Source organism: Perca fluviatilis, chromosome 13 (assembly GCF_010015445.1).
Source record: "Perca fluviatilis chromosome 13, GENO_Pfluv_1.0, whole genome shotgun sequence".
Classification (NCBI taxonomy): domain Eukaryota; kingdom Metazoa; phylum Chordata; class Actinopteri; order Perciformes; family Percidae; genus Perca; species Perca fluviatilis.
Window position 1 is genome coordinate 31,347,038 of NC_053124.1, and position 13,904 is coordinate 31,360,941.

Below are 13,904 nucleotides of genomic sequence, written 5' to 3' on the forward strand. Positions count from 1 at the left end.
AACAATCACTCCTGATTGACGGCCTTTTGTACAGCCCGTGTAGGCTACTTTTTCAGACTTCCAGCTGTCAGTGGTGTCTGTAAGCATCACTGGCCGGCCAGCAGGGAGGCGATCCCGGCCGCCACCAGCTGGCTGTCCCGTCAGACTGAAGCTTCTGACAACATCGGAGAAAATGTGCAGTTGGCCATCAATGTTTGTAAAACTGCCCATATTCAAACTCTACACAGTTAATTTATCGCATAAAAAAGTCTCAGAAGTGAATTTAGTGGTGAAAAAGCAGATGGAAATTATAAAAAAAGCAATCGATTCTATAATCTAGATCGGCAGTTTGCAGTAGTAGCAGCAGCAAACAACTGGGAACTTTTTACAATTTTCATCTGCTTTTTCCCTGCTGGCCGGCTGAAAACGTACACGGGCTGTACAAAAGGCTGTCAATCAGGAGTGATTGTTGTGAGTAGGCTACATGTTGGAGAATAGCGCGGACACGCACCTCACACCGCACGCACCACCCAGAGAAAAGAATGAGAGAAAGAAAAAGGAGAGGTCGCAGTTCGGACGATGACTATCCGGTTGAGATTGTGTGTGTGTGTGTGTGTGTGTCCTCGAAATCTGACCACACACAAACAGACATCGCAGAGCTACCCACACCCATGTTTCTACTGTTGCTTAATTAAATAAAACATCAAAAGGGAAAAGTTGTCTGAGTCCGTGTTTTAAACAGACACACCTGGGGCGAAGTTGGGAACCAGAATCAGCTTTAAATCCAGTCCTAATCTAGTCCTCACTAACACGGGCCCAATTATAGTAACTACATGAAAACGTCACTGTTGTTGCATGAAATGTCGTTTGTCTTTAGCCTACATCATAATTTGCTATCATGTGAAATAAGAGGCCATCAAGCCTGAAGCTGCAGACAGATGCTCCCCAGCAGTCTGCTCCCCCTGCTGTTCATAAGGTGCCTCTGCACCCCTTTCGTTTCAGACCCTCCCACCAGCCTTTGGGCCACGCCTCCTCATTTACATTGACATGTGTCAAGTCCAAACGAAAAGGCAATGTTAAATGGAAATTGAAATGCCAAATATTAAATGAAAATTAAAAGCCAATGTTAAATTGAAATTCAAAAGCCAAATATTAAATGAAAATTAAAAGCCAATGTTAAATTGAAATTCAAAAGCCAAATATTAAATGAAAGTTAAAAGCCAATGTTAAATTGAAATTCCAAAGCCAAATATTAAATTCAAAAGCCAAAGCCAAATGGAAAATTAAAAAATATATATATATATTTTTTTTTAATTTGATCTTGCTTTGTTTTCTCTTTGGACTTTCAATTTGAATTATGAATAAATATTTCCTCCATAAACACTGGCATGAAACTCAGGTAGCTTGGTGTTTAGCATACAAGCTTCCCACCTGGATGGTCAGAGGGCCAAACCCAGGAAGCATCAGATTCGATACAGGTCTTCGCTGTGAGTACTGTTATTATCAAGCATAACACTAATCTTAATTTAAATAACGTACTTTATGTTGTAAGTAATATTTTTCTTGTAAATTAAGTGACAACACTAAATGTGAATCCCCTTTTGCCAAAGCAGCACCTTGGAGTTTGAAGTAAGCAAACAACGTTTAAAGTTTTAGTTGTAAGCAACGCTAGTTTTTACTACTGACAGAGAGTCATTGCGGGACTAAAACCATGTCATTGTGTCCATACTCACCCATGCGGACGGCAGAGAGGGCCTGGCTGAAGGAGAGCGGTGCCATGGTCAGCAGCAGGACGGCGACGTAAATCGACAGCAGCAGTGCTGGCAGAGCCGGCATCTTCCACTGCTCCTCATGGAGAATGGTCTGCTGGCTGCCTGTACCGCCACCTGCAGGACAGGGGGAATCATTACTACATTTAATATATATCGTATTATAAAACGGGTAGCTCAAATCAAGCAATCTGATTGGTTCATAGCCGTGACAGCGCTTAAAGACGGGGAACCGAAGCCGCTGTCTAAGCGCTCTTCAAAGCCACCAGACTCCTTTGATAAAAACAGCAATTTTACTTTGCGGAAAACGGGAGTTGCTCTTTTACCACTGCCTCCATCGGTTAGTTGCTTGTCTGTCTCGATCGGTTAGTTTGTTTGTGTTATTGTGAGCATTTCTTTAGGGCTATAGGAGGGCCTATTTTATCGTGAACATGATTAATTATGAATAAAAATCAATTTAAAATGGTGGTGGGGCTCTGGTACCCCCCCCTAGTTTTGCGTGCGCCCAATATACTGAGGATAAGTCTTTACCGCAGCAACCCGGGTTCGAGTCCGACTTGCGGTCCTTTGCTGCATGGCAGCCCCCCCCCCCCTTTCCTGTCTTCAGCAATCCTATCTAATAAAGACCAAAGATGCCCCAAAAAAAATCTTCCAAAAAATAAAAAATATTTAAATTGGAATGTGTGATTTTAACTTTCGTATTGCAATACTTGATTTACAATCGCAATAGCTCACTTCAGTCCGTGATATGTTATATCTCAGCTAAGGGGGTTCAACCTGATCTCACAGAATTCCGTGAAATGAACACGGCCCCTTAACTCAAAATCGGTGGCAGTTTCACGGAATCGCAAAACATTCCGTGATGGACCCACGGAAGAATTCAGTTAAATGAACATGGCCCCTTAAGTTAAGGAAAAGGTCATGGGTAGGCTTACAGTTCCGTGAAGAACGCGATGGAAAAGAAGAAAGCGACTTTAGGAACCTTGACATTCAGGACACGATCCCCAGTCTCCTGGGTGAAAGTCCTATGTTTGACCCATCCGCCACCCCAACCAACCTCCTTACGCAGAATTTTGGCCTTACATAGTACTCGCTACCGTAGTCGCTCCTAATGCTACGTCATCTTTTCATTGACTTTACATTGGCATTGTTTTCCCGTGGGGGCCACACGGATTTTTCACACATTCCGTAACGCGCGGTTAACAATTCGTGATCATTTCACGGAATTCTGTGCGACCAGGCTGATCACGACATCGCTTAAATCTCCCACATATCACATAGTGAATCTTGATTTTTAATGATTGAATTTCATAGCTTCCACACATTTTACAGGGCATTTTTTTTAGCACCCTGTTACAAAAACAAAAAAACATTCAGACATTGAAATCTCAACGCTTGCAGCCGCTCTATAAACACTAGCAACAAATCAGTGATGCAGTTAATGGCTCAGTGCAGCAGAACGGGAGCTACTGTTACCTAGTTAACAGGTGGCATTCATGAGATGCACTGTTGTGTACACAAACAGAAGTTTCATAGCAACGCTGGCCAACAACATCATCCCCACAGTGACTGCAGTCAAAGTTGCTGAGCGGAGAATGCCACCCCCGCATCTCACCGCACATTATGAGCAATATGAGTAGTTGATGAATAAATCCTTGAATCTCTCGGAAATAGATATGTTAATGAGAAATACTAAATCAGAAGTTATTAAAACACAGTGGGAGAGAGCAGGACTGAATGGAGGTTTTCTGCAGAGTATAACCAGGCTGTCCCGCTGCTAAAAGCTAGCTAATTTAGAAAACAGTAAATGTGATAACAACCTGTGTCCGTCGCTGGCCATTGCTGGTCATTTCTACTAAGATCTATATCTACACTGAAACACCTCAACAACTAGAGTTCAGTTCACTTCAGCTGATAACGCGATCTGACCCAAATACAGGAAGTGAACCAAAACCTACCCTTCAGTTTCAAATTTGCACACAATTTACGGACTTATATACTTACAATTTACGGATATATATATATATATATATATATATATATATATATATATATAATTTAAAGTGCTCATATTATGCTCATTTTCAGGTTCATAATTGTATTTAAAGGTTATGTCAGAATAGGTTTACATAGTTTAATTTAAAAAAAACATTTTTGTTGTACTGCACATTGCCGCAGCTCCTCTTTTCACCCTGTGTGTTGAGCTCTCTGTTTTGCTTCTGAAGCAGAGTATGAGGGCGTGCCCTGACAGTACCTAGGTAAGGACTACTAGCCAGTCAGAAGCAGAGTATGAGGGCGTGCCACGCTAGCAGCTAGGCGAGCATTATAACGTGTGTTACAAAGTGACCTCGTCTGTCTCTGAAGTAAAGGCTGGACTACAATAGAGCTGTTTGGAGCAGTTGGTGAACAGTGTTTTCTGTTGGAGATGGTAAGTCCCTTTGGGGGGGACTTTGGGCATTTTCACTTTGTAAACCTATAACGTGCACAAAAAAGATACATATAACAAAATATAGGAAAGGGAAAAAGCCAAAAAGCGTAAGATGAACAGTTTAAGCGATGATATCCTTTTTCTACGGCTAGTTAACTTCTGTTCAAGTTTCCCTCGTGGAGCCGCGGAGTAGCGCCGCTGGGAGCAGGGAAATCTATTCAGAGCGCCTTCTTTTATTCATTAAAACATTGATATTTGGTGTCAGCGTGTTGATTCTCGTGTCGCACGAAGGAGGGACAACGATATATTTCCGTGTTTGATATTTTGTCCCACCCCTAATGTGTAGTCTGAGAGAAAGCAAGGGAGACAGAGAGAGAGAGACAACCTGAGGTCCAGAAGATTAGAGAAAAGGACAGAATGGGAAAATGAGAGGGAGGAGAGAGAAAATGTGAGAGAGAGAGGACAGACAGGAAAGGAAAGAGAGGCCGACAGAGGGAGGAAGTAAAAAATGGGGGGGGAAAGCTTGGGAGAAAATATTGGAGAACACAAGTGTGTGTGTGTGTGTGTGTGAGGGATCAGGAGACTATCACATGTTGCAGAGGGAGAGAGATTTAAAATGGCTGAGCGAGGGAGCATGACGAAACGAATCCAAATCTTCAAAGTAGATTAGAGAGACTGAAGCGGGGTTTTTTTATCGCGCGCGCGTGTGTGTGTGTGTGTGTGTGTGTGTGTGTGTGTGTGTGTGTGTGTGTGTGTGTGTTTTGCATGTTTGCATTCAAGTTCTCAGAGCAACAACACGGCGAGCGCAGAGGTCCCGGCAAACATCCAACTGTTCAATCCCATCATAAAACTGCTTCATCTTTTCCGTCTCTGCGTGGACAGTTGAGTTATGTTCCTCTAATTCATCGCCCCCCCCCCCTTTACAACAACACATTCTTGATTTGTTTAACCCGCCCCTCGCTAAATGTTTATCGCCGCCCGGCCAATGAGGCGTCCCCACATGAATTTAAATGAGATTCCCAAATGGAATTTAAATTGGCCTCGAGTCAAAACGGGACGGGCTCGATGGCAGAGCGGAGAGATGAAGAGCGAAAGATAAAAGCCTCCGAGGGAAAGAGGAAGAGACAGTAGAGCGAGAGAGAGAGAGAGAGAGAGAGAGAGAGAGAGAGAGAGAGAAGAGTTACAGATGATGATGACGATGATGATAAAGATGATCTAACTGTTTTTTAAGCTGAATGACATAATTATAACACACAGGCTACGAATTATTATCTGTTGTGTTTCCAAGCTGAACATTTGTCGTCCCAGACTCTAAATGTGTCTAAACTGATTGTTGGTTAAAAGAAAAAAAAAAAAAAAAAGAAAAAGCTCTCCTTATTGTACGGAACTGTGTTAGAGAGGAACACATCATTTCATTAGGTGGAGCCAAAGAGTCACAGTTTTTCCAAGATGGAATTTAAAGGAGACCTGTTATGCTCATTTTCAGGTTCATACTTGTATTTTGTGTTTCTAATAGAACATGTTGACATGCTTTAATGTTCCAAAAATTCTTTTTCTATTTCTCCCATACTGCCCATGGCTGCTGCATCTGTATTCACCCTCTGTTGGAGCGCCTGTCTCTTTAAGACTGCAAAATCCCAGTCTGCTCTGATTGGTCAGCGTTCCCGAGTCTTCCGCATCTGCGCTCTGCCGTCTCTGAACCGTCAGCACTTAAGAATATAGAAAAAAAATAGCGTTAAAAATCACCAATAAAGCTTCAAAACCACAAAAAAAACGTCCCAACCAAACGTGAATCCGAAATCGGGAAGAAATTACCAACATCTTCAGCCAAGATTACATTGACGTTAGCATGTAGCTACGTGTAGGATTGTAGGTCATGAAAATACTGCAGTAATGTTTCCGGAGCAGATATAAGCCGTATAAAGAAATCCGCCACGGATTGACGTCACATCGAGCTGAGCGTAGAAAAAAAACAGTTGGAAGCGGAGCGTTCAGAACGGTCTGAAATCTGCAGCGGTGGAGGAATTGTTCAGTTCCTTTACTTGACCCTCGTGTTGTCTTCCCGTCGATCTGCAACGTTTAGTTTTTCAAGTCAAGTCAAAATTTTAAATTAAAATTAAAACGTTTTGGTCGTCTTTTTCGACACTTTTGTGGCTTTCCCCTATGTTTCTGTCATTTCACTTTACCTTTGTCACTTCCAAATTGTTAAAGCTAATTGTTTTTTACATTTGTCACTTTTGTCACTTTATTGGCACTTTTTTTCTGACATTTTTGTAACTTTTTTTGACGTTCTTTTATCAGTTGTTTTTTTCTTCAAATGCTATAAAATTGACTAAAACACCCAAATTCAATTAAAGTAGTGAACTGATTATTTATTTAACTTGTTAAGAGCGTTGTAGGAAACCATCCACATAATTTTTTTGGACAATATTTTTGAAGAAAACCCAAAATTCTGATAAAGAAACGTTTTGAAAATGGGTCAAATTTGACCCGAGGACAACAGGAGGGTTAAGTAAAAGTACTAATACCACACTGTAAAAAATACTCCGTTACAAGTAAAAGTCCTGCATTGAAAATGTTACTTAAGTAAAAGTATATAAGTAGCATCAGTAGTATTAAAAGTAAAAGTGCTCAATGCAGAAAAATCGGTCAAAACCAGTTTTTATCGGTCTAATCATTACTTCAGCTGTACTTGTAGTCCGTTGTATTGTTGCATAGTTTAATTTATAATAAAACATTTGTATTTTATGAACTACATGTGTTTTGTGTGCAAAAACATAATTTAGTATCTAAAGCTGTCAGATGCTGTCAGCTTCTATTTTTGCCGGACACCGGAGAGCTCTGCAGCATTTCAGCACAGGGCAGATAGTGCGGGACAGGAAGTCGAGCACAGAAGCAAAATAAAACATTCGGTTAATTTTCAAAATAAAATACACCGTGCTCACAGCGGATCATATTTCCCTGCACTACACCCTGAAAACACAGCTCAGAGTTGTTTCCCCTCTACTCCTCTGGATAGAAACTAACTGTTGTTGGTTTTGTGGTTCTGTTCTACGTGAATTCGCGAGATCTCGTGGGGTCCTCGTGACTACAGCTGTCAGTCATGGCCGCAGCCGTACCGCAACAAAACCGGACCTGGTGGGTATTGAAGGACTGCAGAGCCCGGAGCCGACACGCAGCGGAGCCGACACGCAGCGGAGCCGGTCCGCAGCCGTTCCGCAGTTGGTGGAATTTTGGGGGTAACCCTTTTTCACGGCCATATGCAAACACTTGTTTGCGGCTATAATGGGCCTTTTTCACAGCAGACATTTTGACTTGTCGAAGTAGGAAAAGCACAGCTGAAATGGATAACCTTAACGATGGCTCAGTTCAATCAAGTGTCCCAGGAAGCTATTTCAGTGAGTCAGCATGCACAATACCAGGACCTCTCCTAAGTGGAATGCAGCCATCAGTAATGGTTTAATACCAGGACCTCTCCTAAGTGGAATGCAGCCATCAGTAATGGTTTAATACCAGGACCTCTCCTAAGTGGAATGCAGCCATCAGTAATGGTTTGGAATACACCTGTGCTTTTCCTACTATGACATGTCAACGTGTCTGCCGTGAAAAAGGTCTATAGTGTGCTAAATATCGAGTACAGCCCCTTTAATAAACAAACCAAAAAGGCTGTTCCATTACTATGTTTTTCATCGTTTTTCAACCCCCCAGCTTTCAAGTCTCCCCTTCACCCGTCGAGTTTGCAAACTGAAAAATCATTTTTGAGAAGCCAAAAGAGAGTGTGCTTGGAGGACTCCTGAGTAGCCGTTCCTCCAAAAAAACGAAGCTTCATAAAAAACAGCCTCTGCCAACAGAGTGACTGACTTCCAACTGAGGGAAGAGAGAAAGCATCAAAAAAGAGAAGGACAAATGGAGAGTAAGAGACTGAAAGAGGCAAGAAAATGAAAAGCAAAAAGCAAAGAACGTGAAGGCGACGACCAGTCAGAGTGGCAGTAAATTAGGCAGAAAGAGAGAGCGAGTGATGGGGAGCCGAGACAGGGTATTGAGAAATGGCTGCAGGCAGAAATAAACAAATGGTGATAACAATTAATTAGGGTCTCGTCCTGCAGGAAGAAGGGGCTATCATGTCAGCTAGCAAACCGAGCCGACGGGACCCCTGCTGATACCAGGCGCCGCCGCAGATCACCTCAGCCGCTCCGAGGCTAATCACAGCCTCAACTCTATTAACTGCTTTCAATCCCATCTCATTTTGCGTTTGGGAGGCATTTAGTTGACACTCATTCGACTTACAGCGACCGTGGAGGCTTTAAGTCCTCGGTTTATCAGCTTTTACAAGTAAAAGGCGGCGAGGGTCACGGCGGCGCGGCGGCTGCGGCGGCGGCGGCGGCTACAGACCGAATGAATGTTTCCGAGGACACGTGAGACGCATGGGGGCACGATGACGAAAGGAGAAAAAAATCTGACTGGTGTTTGTTAGTGCAGAAACGCAACACAACAACCAAGCAGGGATCCCCTGGGTCATAGATGGTTTTTTTGTAATTTCATGGACTTCAAAGATTGGCTTTCCCAGACAGGGAGTGTCAGGGAATTTGATAGAGTCTACTGGGAAGATGAGGGGATTTTATAAACACTCAACGCTCAAAGTCAGTTATTACCCAAATGACAGCGATATACTGGAGTTTTCTTTCTTTTCTTCAAAGCATAAATGAAAGGCAAAATCAAAGGAAGTCGTCCAAACCACACGATGATTGTTGGCCGTTCCCTACCCTCTAACACCACCCACGGGAGCCTTTTGTAAATTAGCGCCCCTCGACCCGTTCTCACTGCCAATTCTTAAAATACGCTTGGTCTCTCGGCATCAGATACCGACGCAAAAATCACCTTTCAGCGTCTGTATGGGACGCACTGGGCAGAGCAGCAGCGCTGTAAGATGACGTAGTATTAAGAGAGACAACGGTAGCGAGTGTTTATCTGTGTTTTTTGCCCCCAATCTGACTGGAAGGCGCTGTTGGGAGGTACTGGTTATGGTTAGGGTTAGGTGCCTTGAAGGCAGCGGTCCAAAGGACGCACGTTTAGCGTGAATAACACACGGCAAAGGACGCCAAGATTCATGACGCTAAAGGAGACTTTCAGCGTGACTAATAGTGATACGTGGCTGCTGCGTTCGCCGATAGTTTGTTCCCGGCATTGTTTACAGACAGGTGTCCACAGGCCCCTCTGTGTTGCTGGAGATGTTGCACCCATCCATATGATGCACATTGCACACATAATTTGGGTGATATGAATGTAAGATGATTGCAGAAGTCACACTGATCTGTGTTTTTGTTTATTATTTTTTAAAGAAATGGCAGAGCAGATTCCGAAAACAAATCCAGTGTGGCAGGGTTTCCATTTTTATGATGTAAATTGAGAGAGCAAAAGCAGCATTGGCTCCAAATATCGGCTCAAGAAAATCAGCAGCCCAATATCGGCTAAGGCTGATGAAAAAAAATCTGCATCAGCACTAAAAAAAATCCATATCCATATCGGTCGATGGGAGAGTGAGAACGTGTTGCGCCCCTAGCGGTGACAGGAAATACATCCTTATAGCTAAACCAGAGAACGTAAAGTGCGTGATTTTAAACACGTCTGTGACGTTGTGAAACGGTTGCAGTTTCGATATGTTTAGGCAACAAAAGTACTTAGTTAAGTTTAGAAAAGGATCGCGTTTTGGGTTTAAATCAGACGTCACATCACTTCCGTTTACGTATGTGACGCTGAATGTAACGTGAAGTAAACTAAAACAGCTAAGTATACATATGTTAAGGCACACACACTTATATTTGGTCACTGTTGCGTCAAGAGACAATAAACAACATAAGCATTCACCTTTTCAACTTCCTCGCAAGATAAAACACCAGCAGGGGGCGAGAGAATGCGTGCGTTGTTGGAACCCATCATTAGCTTGTGTTTCCCTGGGGAACACTTAAACTGGTGCGCCTTTGTGAGAGCAGGTGGTGAAAAGTTTGGGCCAAAGCATTTCACTGAAATTCCTTCCTTGACGCATTCAGACACATACAGCTCATCAGACGCAAACTGGTTATCAACCTATTAGTAATTCTTCTACTGCTCGTACCTACCATTTAGGACACCTAGGAGTTTAGAACTAAAACAACAAGAAAGTGCTAATGATCAAGAACTGACCGAACAAATAACAGTTATTAATACACGAGGAGATAGAGAAAAATTTACGATTTTCAAAACAGACTTTTACAAATCTGGTCCAAAAGCCACAAGAATTCTAGCAAGGCACCTCCGAAAGCAGCAATTGAAGCACTCGGTTACCAAAATTAGAGACCCTTTAACTGATAGTTTAACTTATGATATTAATCAAATTCATAAAATCTTTGAAAACTATTATCAAACACTTTACACATCCTCAAAACCAGTGAATGAAAGTGTTATTACACAGTATTTGGCAGGACTAGACCTGCCTTCCCTAGGATTAATACAAAATTACGCTTTAACTGCCCCTATCACTCGAAAAGAATTGGACGCAGCTATTGGAAATCGGAAAACTAACAAATGCCCAGGTAGTGATGGGTTTCCAAATGAGTGGTACAAGATTTTCAAGGAGGAGCTTGCTCACGTTCTGCTGGAGTCTTTTAATTGGACTCTGAGTAGAGCAGAGATACCGCCATCATGGAGAGAAGCTGTAATATCTGTCCTCCCTAAGGAAGGAAAAAATATAGAATATTTTGAGTCATATCGCCGAATCTCAATACTGAATGTTGATTACAAACGCTTTACCTCTATAATCTCTAAGAGAATGTAGTATTATTTTATAGACTTGATTCATGAGGATCAAACAGGATTCATTAAAGGTCGTCAAACTCACGACAGCATAAGACGAACATTACATGTCATAGACCAAGCCAAGAAACAACAACTGAGTTTGGCTGTAGTCAGCCTCGACGCGGAGAAAGCCTTCGACCGGGTCAGCTGGCCCTTTTTATACAAGGTACTTGAGCGTCTTGGCTTTAATAATCAATTTATTAGGTGTATCCAGTCACTGTATGATAGTCCGAGGGCCAGGGTAAAAATGAATGGCCACCTAACTGATAGCTTTCAACTGTTTAGAGGTACTCGACAAGGCTGTTGCCTCAGTCCAGCGCTCTTCGCGTTATACATAGAGCCCTTGGCACAGGCTATTAGGCAAAATGAAGAGCTTAGAGGCATCTCTGTTGCAAACACTGAACATATAATTGGACTTTTTGCGGATGATATTATCACCTACCTCCGAAATCCAGATGTAAGCCTCCCTAAACTTATGAGAACTCTGACAGAGTTTGGTCAGCTGTCTGGTTATCACCTAAACATTACCAAAACACAAGTCCTGACCATTAACTACTCCCCCAGTAAATCCATACGACACAATTATAAACTTAAATGGGAAGATAAAAAGTTAAAGTATCTAGGTGTGTTTATCTCCCAAGATCTAGATGATCTGTTCAGTTTGAATTTTGAGAAAGTTATTGACTCAATACAAAAAGATATGAAGCGCTGGGCAATGCTGATACTAGACTTCAATGCTAGATATATATATAGGAAATAGTGAAAATGAATCTGCTTCCCAGATTTTTGTATCTTTTCATGTCTTTGCCTATCAGGATTGCTGACTCACACTTTAACGCTTGGGACCGGCTAATATCACAATTTATTTATTTATTAGACCAAGGATAAAATTTAGGACACTTCAGATCGATAAAGATCATGGCGGTTTAGCCCTCCCAAATCTGAAGGAATATTACTACGCATCTCAAATGAGATATATGGTTTATTGGTGTTCCCCAGAAATCAAGGCTCGATGGAGACTGATTGAAATATCTCAGGGACAGAGCCAACCTCAAACACGTCTAGGAGGTAAAGTTATCACAAACAAAGATGGGAATCGTATAGTTGAAGATACACTATTAATTTGGAAAAAGGTTGTAAAGAAGTACAAATTGGCTAATGATATTAAACTTTTGATCTGGCCCTCCTGCAACCCAAGTTTGCGACTAGGTAAAATAGACTCTGCATTCTTGAGTTGGAAAGATCAAGGCCTCATGGCCCTGTGTCAGTTTGTAGACAGCAACACCTTTAAGACATTCGAACAACTCAAGAGTCAATACAAACTAGTGAACAGAGATCTATTCAAATATTTTCAAGTGAGACATTTCTATAACAGCGAAATAAGAAAAGGGTATTTCTCCTGAAGGCAATGACATTGTTAAAGTTTTTATTAATGCTTATAAGCTCCTGCCAAGTAAAACTGTCTCTAAATTGTATAAAGCACTGCAGAAACAAAATGGGAATAATACCTTGTATATTAAGTCGAAATTGGAAAAGGAGCTGTGTATAGAAGTGTCAGAGGGTGATTGGCTTTCGATGTGTGTGACACAACTGACATCTACTAGTTCTAAAAGATGGAGGGAATTTGGGTGGAAGAGTCTGGTCAGATTTTTCATTACTCCTCATATTATTAATAACCAAAGGGGTGAACAACAGCAATGCTGGCGTCAGTGTGGTCATCGGAATGCCAATCACTCCCATATATTTTGGACGTGCTCAAAGTTAGAACAATTCTGGGACAGTATCTTTTTAATTTCTGGGAGGATAATGGGTTATGTCATCCCTAAAGACCCTAAGATGTTCTTGTTAGGTCTACTACCTGGTGAGGTGGTCCAAAAAGATGACATTTATCTTTTTAAAATTCTAATGATTGCATGTAAAAAAGCTATCACTCGGTCTTGGTTAAAGATTGATCCACCTCGGACTGAACAATGGAAAGAAATAGTGGAGGAGATACACTCAATGGAGAAGATGACATACTTTCTACGTATCAAAGGACACATATATAATAAGCGCTGGACAAAATGGTTTGCGTACAAAGAAGTGGAACAATTTTAATACTTAATTTTGTTGTTATACAATATATAGTGCCCCTTGTTCTTTGTCTTCGTATGTTGTTTAGTAAATAAGAAAAATGCCAAATAAAGAGTTAAAAAAAAAAAAAGATGCATGCACAAAAAATGCATTGACCCACCTATCTACAGCTAGGGGGGACCGTGATGAGCCCTATTTCAACAAACAGTGGCGTATCCCTTTAAACAAACTAAACTGGAATTAAATAAAGAAGAAGTCAGAAGATATTTGAGTTGTCCCTTGCGTCCTCCAGTCCTTGAACAGGCCTTTTTTCAAGTTCGGGCAAAGAGCCAAAATGTGAACTACATAACTTGACAGTCACCTTACTTCCTGCTTTGCTCCCTTTATAATGACTAACCCTAACCCTTATGCTGTCATTGTTCTTGGGAGGACAGTCAGAAGGAGAATTTATCAACCTAAAAATAACCAGAGTATACGTTTCAGTGTCATCTTGCAGAATAAGGTCGCTGCTAATCAAAGTGAAAGTACAGTTTTGCGATCTGAGGTGTCTTCCGGGCAGCAGGGACTCCTATTGCCTCCCCTTGCTGTTATTTTGTAGGGCTGGGCGATATGGAGAAAATCAAATATCATGGTATTTTTGACCAAATACCTCGATAGCGATACCGCAACGATATTGTAGTGTTGACTATTGGTGCTTTCACAAAATATTTACACAATGAGATTTTTGATAAATAATCATCAGTAATGTGGATATAATGACTAAGTGGGTAAAGGCACATAATAAAACAGTTACAACAGTCTGGTAAGTTCAGAAAATGACATCA

At 41.6% G+C, this 13,904-nt stretch overlaps 1 protein-coding gene across 4 annotated transcripts in view; it reads right to left on the reverse strand.

The window, feature by feature from the left end:
* The window catches only part of LOC120571680 (glutamate receptor ionotropic, kainate 5-like), a 309,529-nt gene that overhangs the window by 148,768 nt on the left and 146,857 nt on the right, over positions 1-13,904 (reverse strand). For all 4 annotated transcript variants that reach the window (XM_039820748.1, XM_039820746.1, XM_039820745.1 and 1 more), the window contains one exon: positions 1,713-1,865. In XM_039820748.1, coding sequence (XP_039676682.1) covers positions 1,713-1,815 — 103 coding nt within the window. In that variant the 5' untranslated portion in view covers positions 1,816-1,865. The remainder of the gene's footprint in view (positions 1-1,712; positions 1,866-13,904) is intronic.